The 15339-nt window shown below is 40.1% G+C and overlaps 1 protein-coding gene across 1 annotated transcript in view; it reads right to left on the bottom strand.

Moving 5' to 3' along the window:
• KIF26B (kinesin family member 26B) overlaps positions 1–15339 on the bottom strand; it is a 311723-nt gene that overhangs the window by 107598 nt on the left and 188786 nt on the right. Inside the window, exon 5 of the mRNA XM_026102604.2 lies at positions 8502–8685. Coding sequence (XP_025958389.2) covers positions 8502–8685 — 184 coding nt within the window. The remainder of the gene's footprint in view (positions 1–8501; positions 8686–15339) is intronic.

The raw sequence follows: 15339 nt of genomic DNA, 5'->3' as shown, positions 1-15339 counted from the left end.
GACACTCTGTATAAATAAGGTGACTTAGGAATGCAAAAAACTTAACAGTACCAGCTTGTAGGGATTTTAGTGAGCTAATTTTCCTTTGATTCTGAATATTTGAAGGAAAATTCAACAAAACAGACCAAGATAAACAGTATGAAACTAGGCTTTACGGCTGTTTACCTGCGTGAAATATATTACAAAAGAATACATAAAGGATTTATTCTTCTGACACACATAAAAGAAAAAATATTGTCAAAATAAGGTATAGTTTTTTCACATTTCCTCTACCTAGTGCAATTCTAAAAAATTCCTCCACCCATCTCTTTTGTTCTCAGGCTCGTCCATTGGTATGTGTAGGAAGATGTAACCAAGAGGAAGAACACCATCTTTGAACCCTTTGAGGCAAGAAAGAATCTACTGAGCAACAGTCTGTTATCCATATTTGCTCTGACCATTTCCTAGTTAGTGCCCATATCAGCAATATTTTTGGAGAAGCCTAAGGGAAATTATATTCTCAGTGTCATGCATGACCACACAATGCCCAGATGGACAGAGCACTCAATGCTATACAGCAAACTTGCTCCACTTTGTGGAGTCAGATGTAAGGACAGCAAAGGTATTCTGCCTTCGATTTCCCCTTTTCAGAAATACACCTATTGCATGGTGTCTGCCTCCATTTACTTGCCTGCATCTGCAATGCTCTGGGAAATAACTGCACTAAAAGCCATGCACCCTGAGCTCCTCTCCCTGGGACCTGTTCCTTGCCAGCTGACCTTGGGAATCCTTTTACCAGGAGTGCCAACTCATCACACCAGTAACCACAGAGCCGCTTCCTAAGCTTTTAACTACTTGCCAGTGAGCCAAAATAGACCCATTTCCCCTTGGTAGACTCATTAATACGTATGGCTGAGACCCACTCTCCCCCTGCAGCAGCTGGCTACTTTATATGGCTCAAATGCAGCCCTGCTTCTCCTATATGGGAATTTTGTCTAGTGTGGCATAGGATGGAGGCAATGGGCCAAGCTTTTCCTTAGCAGGCTTAGATGGTACGTATTAAAAAGTTTCCATGAAGGAGCAGCTTCTGCACTTGAGAGAGAGAAGGAAACACAATTATGGCTATCCTTTAAACTGTGGAAACAGGAGCAGGTAAAAATTTCTTCCAAATGTGCCTTTTCTTATACCTCACAGGCAACAAAAATGCAATCTAAGCTTCTCCTCCAACCTGGGAGGGCACTCACACAATCAGGATAGGCATTAGCTCAGAGAAAGACAAACTAACTGTGCACAGAAAATATGATCGAGGGATATAGGAGATTAACGTTGCTTATAGCAATACTTGCAACTTCTCTGAACTTCACCTTTTTCTTAAAGCAGCTTGATGTATTAAAAATCCTTCGAGAAAAGCACACTTAGCAGGACTCTAGCCAAAGTGCATGAAGGTCTCAGCCAGATCCAACCAATACTTTTGCTGAGGCAAATCCCAGTTACGAGCAACTCTATCTGGAGGCAAAAGGCCACCTGGATTTCATTCCAAGTGGAACTAATTATTTAATTTATAGAACGGTCATGTTGACAACAATGATGAACACATATGTCTCCTTTAAATGCCTCATGGAATAGTTCTTTTTTTTCCCCCATTTCAGTAACCATGGTGACTTCAGAAGAAAACAGCTTTGACCTTAGAAATTGTTTTCTGTGATAAAGGGTTTCAATCTGATTTGTCATCTAACAGTTAACTTTTTCTCCCTATATACCTGTGTGATGAAGTTTTGCAAAGGATCTTCTCTTACTTCTCTCTTGAAAAGCTTCAAGATGGATGTCAGTGAACAGTATATATTTTGCAAGTTGTGCTTGATTTTTTTACTGACCTTAACACAGGTTTTCATTAACACTTGCTTAATGCACACAGTAATGTTTCCCCCCAAACCCTCAGATCCACAAATCAGATAGTCAAAATGCAAACACTCAAAGGGGGATTTCCTGTGTCTTGTGGGCCTCATGCATACATCAGTTTTGTTCCCCTCAAACCCACTTTGCAAATCATGCAAGTCTAAGAATGTCTCTTTACTTTCCACTGATAGAAAGTGATATATTGATACACTTTCCACTGATACACACTTTTCACAGATATAAAGAGTTTAAAGAGATGACACTGCTATTGAAAACATTTGGACAAAGATTATTCAAGTCACAGGCAATAGCCAATACAATATTTACTCATTGCTAACACATATTCTGTACTGTTAAAGTTTGGATTAAAGCATGTCAAAGCCAGTGCTTATAAGTGCTGGCCTTATCTTGTGAAAAGCCCAATACACTATTTTAAGGTGGCAGATAGCTGAAATTACAGCAGTGTGCAAATGCAAAACTGGCACATACTTCTGTTCTCCTAAAAGACACATATAAATATACTCAGAAACCTGAATTACTTGGGCAGTAGGGGTTTGTTCACTGTTAGTTTTGGCAGGGATATACATAAATAAGAAAAAGCTCAAGTAGAGAGCAGGGAGAGAAAAATCAAGATGGGCAAGAAAAACCTGGCACAGCCTGAACCAATACTGGTAACTGCGGAGCACCTAAAATTGGAGAGGGAATGGGACATAAAGGTCTTGGCTGCACAGAGCTGGTATAGTAAGCAGGAAAACTGCCTTTGGTTGCTTTTCTCCATTTGCATCCAAGATTTTATATTTCCTCATAAAGGAATTGAATTGCATTAATAATACCTGATCCATCCCTTCATAATTTCTTTCCCTATCTGGAAGTAATCTACAAAGCAATGCATCTTGACCAGCTGCTTGGGTAGATTATATAATCAACGTATAAAGTGGGGTGGTATGACATAAGACCATCTTTTGATTTTTAAGAGCATGATATCACTGCTTTTTTTAGGCCAAGGAGGTAAGACTGCCAGTTAATCATCAGTGGTACTCTGAGGACCTGCTGCCTCATTTGAGCTTCTCTGAAAATCCCCCGCCATTTTGGTGGAGGCAATTTCAAGGCAGACAAAATCTTTCTGACATTTCTACATTGAGGTTTATGCTCATCGAGGTGATGATGAGATGAGGTAGGCCGTAGAGTAATAAAAAGTGAAGAGTAAATTTTAGGCTTATTTCAATCAAATTGTTTCTGTTTTAAAGTAAGATTAAATTCTTAGAGCCTGGCACTGTAAAAAGATTTTTAATTGAATCTTCTTTAGTATGTGGCACAGACATGTAAAGAGAACACTGTGCGACTCGGGAGTGTCTGTCATTTTGCGGGCATTAATGGCCTTCAGCTGTGGCCACTGCTCAGCTGCTGCTCACCGTCTTTCCCAGCCAGGCCCCGTGCTCAGCCCCTGCCAGGGGACCCGCTCCTGAGTCTCTCACTTACTTACTAGATTATCAAAAACACCTCCTTTTTGCTGCTTCCTACCCTGCCCTACACACTTCCAAAGGGCTCCTCAAAAGCATCTGCAATGTAACCTATTACTCCCCCTTCAAAGATTTTAATAATCTCCTCTTCTACAACACCAACAAACCTTGACAAGGGGTATCTAATATTAGATTGCTGATGTGTTGAGGACCCTGCTATCAAGATGACTGATAATGCCTCATTGTTTCTTCTGGCTTCCTGTCTCTCCCTCTGTCTGGTCTTCCTCCCTACACTCAGCCTGTAAGCGTCCTGGGACGGAAACAGATTTTTCGGTCTGCATTTATACATCATTTAGCAAAACAGGACTAGGCTCTGCAATAGGACTCCTGGTGCTACAGAAAAATAAAAAGTAATCGCAATATCACAAAGTATAGTTGGCTTTGCTAATGCTTTGAAATGAATTCCAGAGGAAAGTCCAGTGATGACTTCCTTCTCCCTGGTGGAAACATTTTGCATAGGGATGATTTTAAATGCACAAACATTGCTATTTTATTTTCAGATTAATAAAACCCCAAACCAACAATTCACATCAAAATACAATATGTAAGTATAAAGCAATTTAATCTCTGCCCAAACATGGCCACTATCTTTTGGTGGCAGAATTCTATCAGGCTACACAGAGAAAAATAATAAATGAAAGAAAGCTCAGAAACCACATCCATTCATTCTAAGCCCTGTGCCATCTGAACACAACCTATTTATTAAGGTTGGCAGAAAATTTTTCTTTAAAGTTGGTTTTCATGGGAAATGTGGTATTCAGCAAAACACCTTTCACAAAAGGAATATTTCAGGCTTTCATCAAAAAACGGTTTTTGTTTTGTTTCTGTTTGATGGAAAATGGGGGTGAAAAAGAAGGGAAGCAGGTTGGGGAAAAAATCTAAGCAAATCTTACTAGAATGCCCTCATGCTAGTTAATCTGAGTGAAGTCATGGAATAATTTGTTATTCCTGCATGGAAAGCTTTTTTCGCTCTGTTTCTTGGCTCATTGTCAGAAAGGACAAAACAGACTGAAGGAGCATGTTCCAGAAAATGACAGGACTTGGAGAAACTGCACGTACACTCATCCAGGGTAGCTGCACTCTATGTATATGCGTAAATCCAGCCAGAGCAATCTGCCGCTCTCCTTTGGAGAATAGCTCAGAATAGGAAGACGCAAAGACAGCAGGGAGAGAAGGAAAAGTATTATGCAAGCTGTTGCAGCTTACGGAGCCGGATTGTCATTCATCCCAAAAGAAACCTCTCTGTTATGAGGAAACAACAGTGGGGATACCACACTAGCAAAAGCAACCCCAAAACGCATGTGCATGTCACCTTTTACTTTACTTCAAGGAGAGTTTTTTGGAAATGAGTCCAACAAAGAATTCAGTCCTTTACTACTTTATTTCAGTTTGACACTGCTTTATTTCTGCTAGGGTCAACGATGTATCTAACATCAAAGTAAAACGGTGATTACATAGTCCCATCATTTCATTATTAGCCTCATGCTCCTCCTTCTGTGAAGCTGAATGTTAGTGTTCAAGTAATATTTCTTCCGAATTCCAGGTTGGTATGGTTTGGTGTGTAAGGTCTTGTGCACCAAAGGAAAAGGTATGAAGCACACAATCTGAACACACACTCTCTAATTCTCTTTGCCCGTCTAGACTCTTCAGTTGTACTCATACCCCTACTAACTGAGCTGCTAATTAACCTTGGAATATTTTGGTTACAGTCAAATCCTTCTAGTTTAACTTGCAAAAATTACATGCCTAGACATGACAGCTGATCCATCACTAAGAAAGGCTGTAATTTTAAATAAATCATTGTCATCAATTTTGTAATGAAAAGTAAAATCCCTGAAAATTCCTGTGGAAGTGAAAATCTAAAATGGCAACTATTTGGCAGCAAGTTTTTTTCTAGAAAACTTTGAAATTAAATTTACCCTCCAAATCTAAGCTTTGAAGATCCTGGCTTCCAATCCTGCAGCTCCTGGATGCCCACGTACCCTGGCAAACTGACAGGGATCTTCAAAGCTGCTGCTCAGCCAGTAACATAAAGCTTCTGTCCTGGGGCTCCCAGCTCCAGAGCAAAAACCATCACTTCGAGGAAGCGCAGGGCAGCCTGTGCTGGGGTAGTCAGCATGCAAGGGTCCCCAGCAATCTCAGAAAGCCAGATGCCTTGGCAATTGCCAGCCTTTCGATTCTGACAAACCAGACTTTCCAATAAAAAACTCTCATGTTACAAAATGCCTAACCAATTCAAATCCAAAACTGACTAGATTTTTATCATACTGGGATTATTGATAAAATGTTATTTCTACTCAAACCAGAGAAAATCCAAGTCACTGAAAATAAAGTTTAGCTCTCCTGAACCCTCTTCCTCCACGCTGGCCCACATTTCATACATTTAAACTCCTATAGAAAGTGTCATATGAAAGAAAATGCTGGGAAAATTAGCATAGCTTTTTGCATGGCCATATCAAAATATATGCCCACCAAACCAAACAGAACATATGTAAATAACAATACCAAAAATAAATTAAAAACAAGCAAGCTGAAAATTCCATTGCTTCATCTGAAGTTTTCCCAGTCTGACAGAAAAATTACATTTTTATCCCACAGTTACTCACTTATTATGCCTCACACCTATCTGTGACATATTAAAATGTAAATTATGCTACAGAGGTAAACTGATAGGAAGAGTTCAATGAAAGTATATGAGCTTTAGGTCATAATTATAGGGTGACGCCTAGGAGAAACAGAAGAAGAGAGAAATGGAACTGAATTCCTGAAACTGCAGGCTAGACATACTTTTGCTAATGGAAATGTTGTAGAAAAAAAGATTTTTCTCTATTTTGATTATACAGATCAATCTAATTTGGTTCTTCTACTTTGGAGAAGCATGTGTTAAAACGTTTTTTAAAAACCTTTTAGCTATCTCTCATATACTCTGGTAACTACTGGATGGTAAATCTGTATTAAAAAGAAATATCCTCTTGACAATGATGATTAACATCCAAACTCCTTCCCAACGCTTCCACCTCAAGTTATCGACATCAAGTCACAACTGGGGTGAATTTGTCAGTATATGTGAATGTGATCAGACAGCACACAGGATGAATGCAATACATCTTTATATTTCTGCAGACTCCATTCTGTGCTTGAGTTAAAGTGCAGATTGCAAAACTGGCCCCAAGCATACACAAAGCAGGAAACTGCCTCCAGCAGCACAGCCCCACTCCAGCAACACCAGAACCACGCAAATCCCTGCTCACTGCTGCCTCCCCAAAGGGAACAGTGATGGAGTGAGAGGCGGTATGTCCTTCCAGCAGCAACAGGGACTGACCCCATCCTTACCGTTACCTTGGCACCGGCAAAATTGCCCTTCAGGGCTCCCCCTGTATATCTCTGTTCTAGCTGACTTAGCCCTTTCCCACTGCCGAAATGGGCTGGCCTTGACCTAGCTGCCAGTTGTAGCTCTTCATCTGCTGGCCTGCAAAATTTCAATTTCTCTTACACAGCTGGAAAGCCTGGAGCCTGCTCTGGCACATGGTGTTGATGGAGAAGCAAATCATAGCGCTCTTTGGGTATATGGGAAAACTGCTGCCCAAGCCCTGTCCACTGGAAACCCATAATCAGAGGAGCAAGAGAGGTTCAGGTCAAACTTGCAGTGTTTTGACACAGGTGTGTGTGCGTGTGCGTGTGCGTGGCTCCTTTTCTTAGAAAGAGTGAAAACCTGTCACAGAGAGCTCTCACGCAAGTCGAAAAGGACAATTACTTCCTTGCTTTCATGACCACATCCTTCGTTATTACTCAATAGAAATTCTATTTTTTCTCAGATACAACCAGTCTCAAGCACAGAAATGTAAGAATTCTTTAGAGCAGAGCTTCTGCTGTAAAAGTTTGCCATAGCAGATGCTTAGAACAACTAACAGGTGCAAGCTTACTCCTGCTCCCACTGAAGTCAGTGTATGCATCACTACTAACTTTGGTAAAACCCTGACAGATTTGTACTTTTCTTCCCACCTACTAGTTCAGAGGAAAGGAAGGGAGCCCCGTGCAGAGGGAATCCTAGAAGCCCTTTCCAAGGCACATAAACCACCTGTGAAAGTAATACCACCGTTCTTTGAAAGAACTGGAATTGTGTGATTTCCTGAGGTGAGTACCCAAAATCAGCAATGGAAATAATGAAGCACCTCTGGTACTCAGTACTCCTAGATAATACAGTGTGATTTCTCTCCTAAACAGAAGGATTTTCAACAAATTCATTGTTTCCGCTTAGCATTCAATGAATATGGAAAAGCGGCACGCATAGATGCTTGCATAAGAAACTACCTTGATTAAAGCAAACTACTATCTTCGGCAAGTGCCTGCATGTATTCCCAGATGTAATGTGTCAGGCTCTCCATTTGTGACAGGGAGAAAGGAATGGCTTAATCCCCACTCAGGCAAACAGCAAAGCAACAACAAACTATATAGCCACCTTTTCCACTGCCTCATCCACTTGCCCTTATAAGTACATACCTAAATAGCATTTTAGGTGTATACCTAAATAGTATTTTAATAGGGTTTGATCATGGAGAATGGGAGGAAATAACACGACTGAAGGAAAAAGGAGCAGTTCATCATTATCAGCATAGGCTTTGTTCAGGTACACAGTCAAGCCTTGTCATGACTGTACTGGAAGAAAGCCCAGATACATGAGCCAGAAGCAAATTACAGTGCGTCCAGCCAAGTTACCAGTCTGGACAGTGAGGGGATCAGGAACCCAGAGTATGCCACAGCAAGCACCTGCTACACAGTTTAAATACAGTCACAGAGACTAACCTGCTCCAGAAACCCTAGCGGAATAGATGCTATAAACACCTAGTAGCACTGTGGTCCCAAAGCAGGTACATTTAGTGGATTATGGCTGCAGAATTGGGTCCATCTGTGTTAAAGTCCACTGCAACTTTATTAGAATTTCACTTGCATTAAGCAAATAATTTTGTCAAGCTTTTGAACGTATGCTTGGGGACAAATTTCAGTGAAGCCAACCAAGAAAGCACAATGGTCTTCCTTAATGTTTTGCACAGAAAAAAATCTCTTTCCAAAGAAAACAAGCATCTTAGTGATACTCGCAAGGCCTACCTTGCCCACTCCGGGGATATCCTTCACTTTGCTGACTGCCCTCAACAAACATGGTGGTGCAGGGGGCGGGGAGGTCTGAAGGATACTGCTGAAGCTGGTGGAGAAGAGAGGAGATTCAGGAACTGCTGGTGCAGAAGGCCTATGCTTCTTCTTTTTGGAAGACAGGTTCAATTTCTGAGCAGCTCTGTAGAAAAAATGACAAGAGCAAGCTTAAAAAAAAACCCAAATCAATATTAGAAGCAGTCAAGAATAAAAAATGTATTTATCAGGTTCCCATTTATGTAGGATCTCAGTTTTGCCCTCACTGACCCAAACAGTTTTATAATTCTGGTTCTTTACTCATTATTACTGGTTTAACTTCTCTGACTTCACAGAGTTTCTCCAAATTTAACCAGTCTGCATTAAGTACGGTCAGAATCAGGCCTCTGTCACTATCTCAGCTACTGAAACAATTCAGGCTGCAAGAAAGCATCAAAATCTGCAATTAAATTAATGAGCTATACAGCAATTTATGTTATAAAATTAAGTTCAGTCACTGAATGGTTCACAAAGAATTGTCTGTCATTCACATGCCTTTGATTGGAAAATGAATACTTGTGCAATGTTTGGAAGTCAGCAGCCACTGTTATGGTAATTAGTATTAAATGCTCAGGTGAATTTGCCAAGCTGTGAGCAACCTTGCTCTAGCTACTTTAAAATTTTATCACCTTTTAAAACAAAAGCTAGTCTAAAACTGAATAAATGGTGACCAATGGAAAGTTTGCTGCGTGTAGTGAGATGGAGACAAATGCACCAACTACAGCTGTATTAACCACTAAGCAGGGAAAATAAATTAAGACTTAGTTTTATTAATACAATACACTTGGATAAGAATGCTGAAGTTTGTATGGACACCAGATAAAAAGCCAAACTTTTCTGGTACAGAACTCTTCAGTGCTTTTGTTTTGCAATATGTTTTTTTTTTTTTTTGAGAGAGACACAATTCAACATTCAGCCTTTGTTGTAGCTGTTTTGTTCCAGCACATTTGCGCATTCTGCGTTGCCCAGTGATGATGTTGATATTAATCACGCTGTCCCAGAGTTTTCCCTTTTTTAAAATGGGCACTTTAAACAGAGCCATATCAACAGGGTAACGTAGCATCTCGAAGGAGAGCTGGATGTAACAGTTCAGGAGGTTTCTTTCATGTTGTTTGTTTTGGCAGACAAATTGTGACTTAAGATCAGTGTAAAAGCACTCTGTGTTGACAGTAGCTCTCCTTACCTTGCTGAAGTGGGCCAGGCAAGACCAGTAATTCTAAATCCTCCTAAGTTTTATGAAACTGTAGCTCCATTGCACTAGTATCAATGCATATTACCCAACCCTGAACTTCTAAGAGTGATTAAATTAATTTAACCAAAGGAATTAGGGGAAAAAAGACTGAATAAATAAGCTTTTTTATATATACACACTCCTTTCAATATGTATGTATCTTGTGTTTATATCAGACGTCTCAGATACAGGAACAGGTTACCGCTAGGCTTGAAGTTGCCGTATGTCTGCTGATTGTGGGTGCACTGTGTGCATTGCCAGTGTGTATTCTTTTAGCCTATGGCAAATGCAAAACTGTTCCAGACAGATTAGTTTCTAATAAAAAACACTAGGAGATTTTAATTGACCTGACACAGAATTACAATTCAGAAGTTTCTGGCCTACAGACTGCAGTTCATAACCTAGCCCTCTGTTTTAAGATGCTCTGCCTTTTTTCCTTTGAAAACATAATCAAAACATGTTGGCCAAAACTAAAGCAAAAAGCACCATTTTCTCCTTTTCCTAGCAACATTTCAGTGGCTTGAAAGGGCTTAGTGATTTCAGCCTTTATGCTGTCCATCACTAATGCTTTGCTAAAGTTGTTCTCTCTGAATCAAGGTTTTCAGTATGCTCTAGCTGCACTGTAACATTATGTTAAGTAAAATCTTGTACTGTGCGTAACAACTAAAAATACCAATATTGGCCAAACACACTCAGAAACATACTACTGTGTTTACATGGTCAAGCTCAGTAGCCCATTCTTAAAAATAGGCAGTGGCTCCACCCACTTAAGACTTACATACTGTCTCATTAACTCACCTTGGGTAAAAATAAATCTCCTACAAAACATTTTCTAAGTTGACTGAGCCATTACCTCTCTTGTCACTATACGCTTTCCCAACATTATGCTGTTCCTGTTTCTAAGCTGATAGTGTAATACAAACCACTTCTTGAACCAACCAAGTCCATAGCTGACATTTTTCTTAAACAAAAAACATTGTTGGAAGATATCTGGCCTTTTCAAAACCTGGGAACTATATTTTAGTTTGACAGTTATAACCTTTGAGATAACATTCAAATAGAAGAACATGAATTTTATTTTATACTTTGGGGCTGCAACTGGCAAAATGTATGAAAAAAACAATGAACTGCATCTCACGGCTTCATGGGGTTCTCTGTTTTTCCCCAAGGACAGAAAATCAATGGGTGGAGGGCTAGAAAACCATTTATGAATCCTATCAGAGTTCACTGAATTTCATAGGGGATCGAAAAGGCAGTAGCCTCAGGTAATTCCCAGAGCATTTGATTGAGAAGAGCAGGAGATTTTAACCAGCTGTGGGCTGCAAGATGACACAAACCTGTACAGTGTGTTTTTTTGTGAGCACATTTCCATGAGTTTAAAATCATTTAGCCGGGGTAGCTAGCATTGCTCTGAACACAGTTGGTCATCCAAGTCAAAACTCATTTGGCCACACAATCTTAGCACAGGAAGTTAGAAATTCTCACATTTGACTTTTCCGGGCAAGTTAGGGGTCTGCACTCAGGGCTCTCCCACGCAGACTCTCTGAACAACCCGGCTGCCCAGGCAGGAGCTCAGGAGACCTGAGTATCACTCCAGCTGCCCATCCAGTTCAGCCAGCATCTGTTTATACTGTGCTCTTTGTACAAGAGAAGCTAATTAGTTTTTGTTTAATGTTTAGTATAATAGGACTCTGATTTCCACTTGAGACTATGCATACTACTGCAGTAACTGCAATACCGATGATGGCAGGATGGTTCTACGTATTGGCAAGAAGCTGATCACTCTGAGTTACACTGCGTCTGTCCTAAGCCAAGCGATGGCAGTTACAAACTGAGCACGGGTGCGCAACGTGCTCCCATTCAATGCAAACCACGTCCAGGCTGTGTGGAGCACAGCTGCAGTAGGGATCGTCTCCACAGAGGCACACCGGAAACTTGAGCCAGATTCAACTTTTGAAGTGGGTAATTGGTGCTGTCTTAGGCCTCTGTGTGGAGGCACTCCTTCACAACTTAAGTGCCTTTAATTTGATTTAAGTGAATTCAGGTCCAGATTTAATGCAGTTTAGCTAACACACTTTGGATTCACACCCTTAGCTAATTTGGATTATTTTTCCTGAGAGTCCCGCTGTAAACAAGCTGCTAGAGATGTTGTGAAAGCTTAAAAGATTTGTGGCAGAGGAAATAATTGCGAGATCAAGGTTTGAGATTGCAGACGGGGTGTTAAAAAGCTGATTAAAGTTCAATCCAAATAAAACAGATGGATTGCTGGCAGGAAAGGGGAAATGCTTTGAATGCCCAGCTGATCTGTAGCTAAGACTGAGTTCATTAGTTGAAGGGACATGTTTTGGGGGTTTACTTTTTAGAACAGAAGTTTAATAAGGTGTGATGCTGGGCAGTGAGAATGCTTTGCACCTCCCACCTGTTCAGAAATGGTGACAGATTTTGTTTTCTTGAAAACTCCACAGACAGGCTAGGATTTTCAAAAACATTCACTGTAGAGCTCTCTTTGCTCCAGTAGAAGCCAATTCATGATTGGTATGAACTTTATGAAAGCCTAAGATCCTCTGTAGAATTTACTGAAAGAATGAAAATAAACCAGCTTATTAGAGGTAATTCTGAGAAGTTAGCTGGCAAACTACACCGTTCGGAAACCTATCTGGAGAGATAAGTTAACAGAAATGGATTAAATAATCCATTTTTAAACAAGGAACAAAGTGAGTGCTAGGGTGATCCAATGATCTCTGCTAAGAAAGCTATTCATATTAGTTATAAGCAACCCATGAATGAACCATGAAGCTGACAAAACTCTTTAGACAAAATAAAAGGCATTATGGTAAACTGTAGAAATACCTAACGCAGGTAACTGGGCAAACAGTTAAAGTACAAAGACACATGCAAGCAAACACAGCAGAAGGCCCAGTTTGAACATTCATGGTTTCTAAACTAACTTTAGCTGCTAACAGAGAGTAACTTCAGAAACTCTGAGGACAACTCCATAAGAAGCAGGCCCACTTGCTGCTCAGCAATAGTCAGAGGAAAAAAAACCCAGACAGTTGGTGTGTTACACTACTTAAAGAAAAGACCAACAAAGCCTCCTTGCAATACATAATGGTCATGTATCTCCAGCTTCAGCAGAGTGGACTGGGACCTCCTTTGGCATAAATCCATGTAAGACCACGAACTTCAGGAAGCCAGGTACTGCTAATAAAATTCAAGGGCCACCTATTTCGGATGCTAAAAATATGTATTTTTCACATGTCATCCAAGGCATAATTAAAACTTTGGGACTCACTGCCAAGCTAGAGATCAGTAAGATCAGCAAGTTTGTTAGAATCAGGAGGAGATTATAGATTTATGTGAATAACAAGAATATAATTTGCACTTGTGTTAGCAAAGATTATTGCTGATAAGGAACACTGACTCTTATGCTTCAGTACATGATACAGCCCTTTGCCACTGACATCTGGAAAAAACCTCCTTAGGTGCATATCTTTGTATAATTATTCATTATTGGATTTTTATACTATACTCTGATGCATCCAGTACTTGTCACCCTTGGAAACAGAAATCCAGATTACAAAGGTCATTGAGCTGATAGAGCAGTTTTTCTGACAAAATAAAAACTGAAAATATGCTCACTTTCAAATTTTATTTTACACTGAGAATATGGCTCTCAAGCTGTGGAGGCTAAACTATCATGCACTCACTAACTTTAATCTCTGTCTTTGCAATGTTCATTGAACTAAATATCTATTTGTTATCTAATAATTATATTGGTATCTATCTTCGTTATTTGGAGGTATAAATTTCCTTTTGTAACGCAAATGCCTCTCTGCTGGGTGCATCTTTCAAGGAGAAAGATATGAACGCTTTCTGTGTGCAAGTGATGTCTTACCAGAGGATAGGCTGACTTTACGAGCCCAGTAATTAAAACCTGGTAATCAAAACTCTAACTTTTCTTATCCAGAACTGCCTTGCCTATTGTATCCTAGCGCTGGCTTAGAAAATGGACAAAAGTTTAGTTTGGAAATCAGTCTCCTGAAGAAACTTCCTAAATGTATTTGTCCAGTTATGTCACTAGTAGTAAAATATATCTACATATGTGACCAACAGTGTTGGTTACCCAGCATGAAACACTGATATATGACAGTTCCTATGGTCTTGATTGGGCATCTAAAGTGAAAGACATCATTCCTCAGCCTCTGCCTCAACACAAAAAGCCCTAGTCATGATAGCCTTTTTTTTTTTTTTTTTTTTTTTAATAAATCTGGACCCTAATTTTTCCTGCAGCAAAAGGAGTTGGTGTGTTACACTACTTAAAGAGAAGACCAATAAAGCCTCCCTGCAATACATAATGGTCATGTATCACCTACTACAGAAGCTGTAATCTGCAAAGTAGTTTTGTTAATTGAAATAATGTCAAACAAAAGTATACTGGAAGCCTGCCATTAGTTTTGATTATTTCCCATTGAATGCTTGCAAATATGGGTTCCTGGTATATTTTCTGTTTGGAATTAATGTGTTTATTTAAAATGAGTCATCATATCACACAGGTCCTCATGTAGCTGTAGTTCAGATAAGAGCCAACAGCATACAGCAAAATTATAAGCAGGCAGGCTTCATGTTTCTCTTTTTTTTGACTGCTTTGACAAAGATGAGCTCATTCTTCTTCTGCTATTACTATTCACATTACTGCCATTTCTAATCGTTACAATTAAGAACAAGCACTCTTTGTGTCAGGCGCAGTAGGAGGTGGGTTCCTTTAAGTCATATATCCTGCTGGCAGTTCGAATGGCTCTGCAGGCTGGCAGTTTCTCCAAGTGGCTAACATTAAGCGCATCCAAAGCCCAGGACAAAATACTAACCTTTCACCCACACAAAATATATATATTTTTTCCCATAAGAAAAGGACAGTTTTGATTGTTAGGACACAGGGTCACTCAACACTTGCTTCTTCCCCAGGGTTTTTAGATACTGAATTATATCAGTTACATGCTGCCTATGCAAACCGGAAACAGGACATTCATGCAGGTATTTACATCACCTAATTTTAGGGATCTAACCTAGCAGCTTTGAATAATCATCTAAAGTGATTCTCCCAATCATCTATACTGGTCATGCAGGGTCACTAAGGTGACATTACAGCTGAGTTGACCTAGAAGGCACTACCACCAAAAGGGGAGGTCTCGTACCTGCCTTTGCCCTGCCTTGGCTTGGGTGCTACTGCTTTAACCTCCTGATCTGGCTAATGCCACAGGGTGCTCTAAATCACACTTACTTGATGTGATGATACTTCAGGCTGATATGTCTGAACTACTAGGACAAGCACTTCCCCTACCTTAAAACCTGAGGCAGATGGTACTAAACGCAGTTTCAGGCCAGACCTCATCTTTCTATCCAGAGGGCAATGATCTGGGGGGTGGGAGGCACAGCTTCCTTTGTACTATGCTAAAGCAAAGAGAACGGAGATGTTTTACAGCATGTTTAACCAACAAGTGGACAGCAGTTCTCTGGCCCAAGGGGCTAGAC

This window comes from Dromaius novaehollandiae, chromosome 3, assembly GCF_036370855.1.
Source record: "Dromaius novaehollandiae isolate bDroNov1 chromosome 3, bDroNov1.hap1, whole genome shotgun sequence".
Lineage (NCBI taxonomy): Eukaryota > Metazoa > Chordata > Aves > Casuariiformes > Dromaiidae > Dromaius > Dromaius novaehollandiae.
This window is presented reverse-complemented; position numbering and strand designations above follow the sequence as displayed.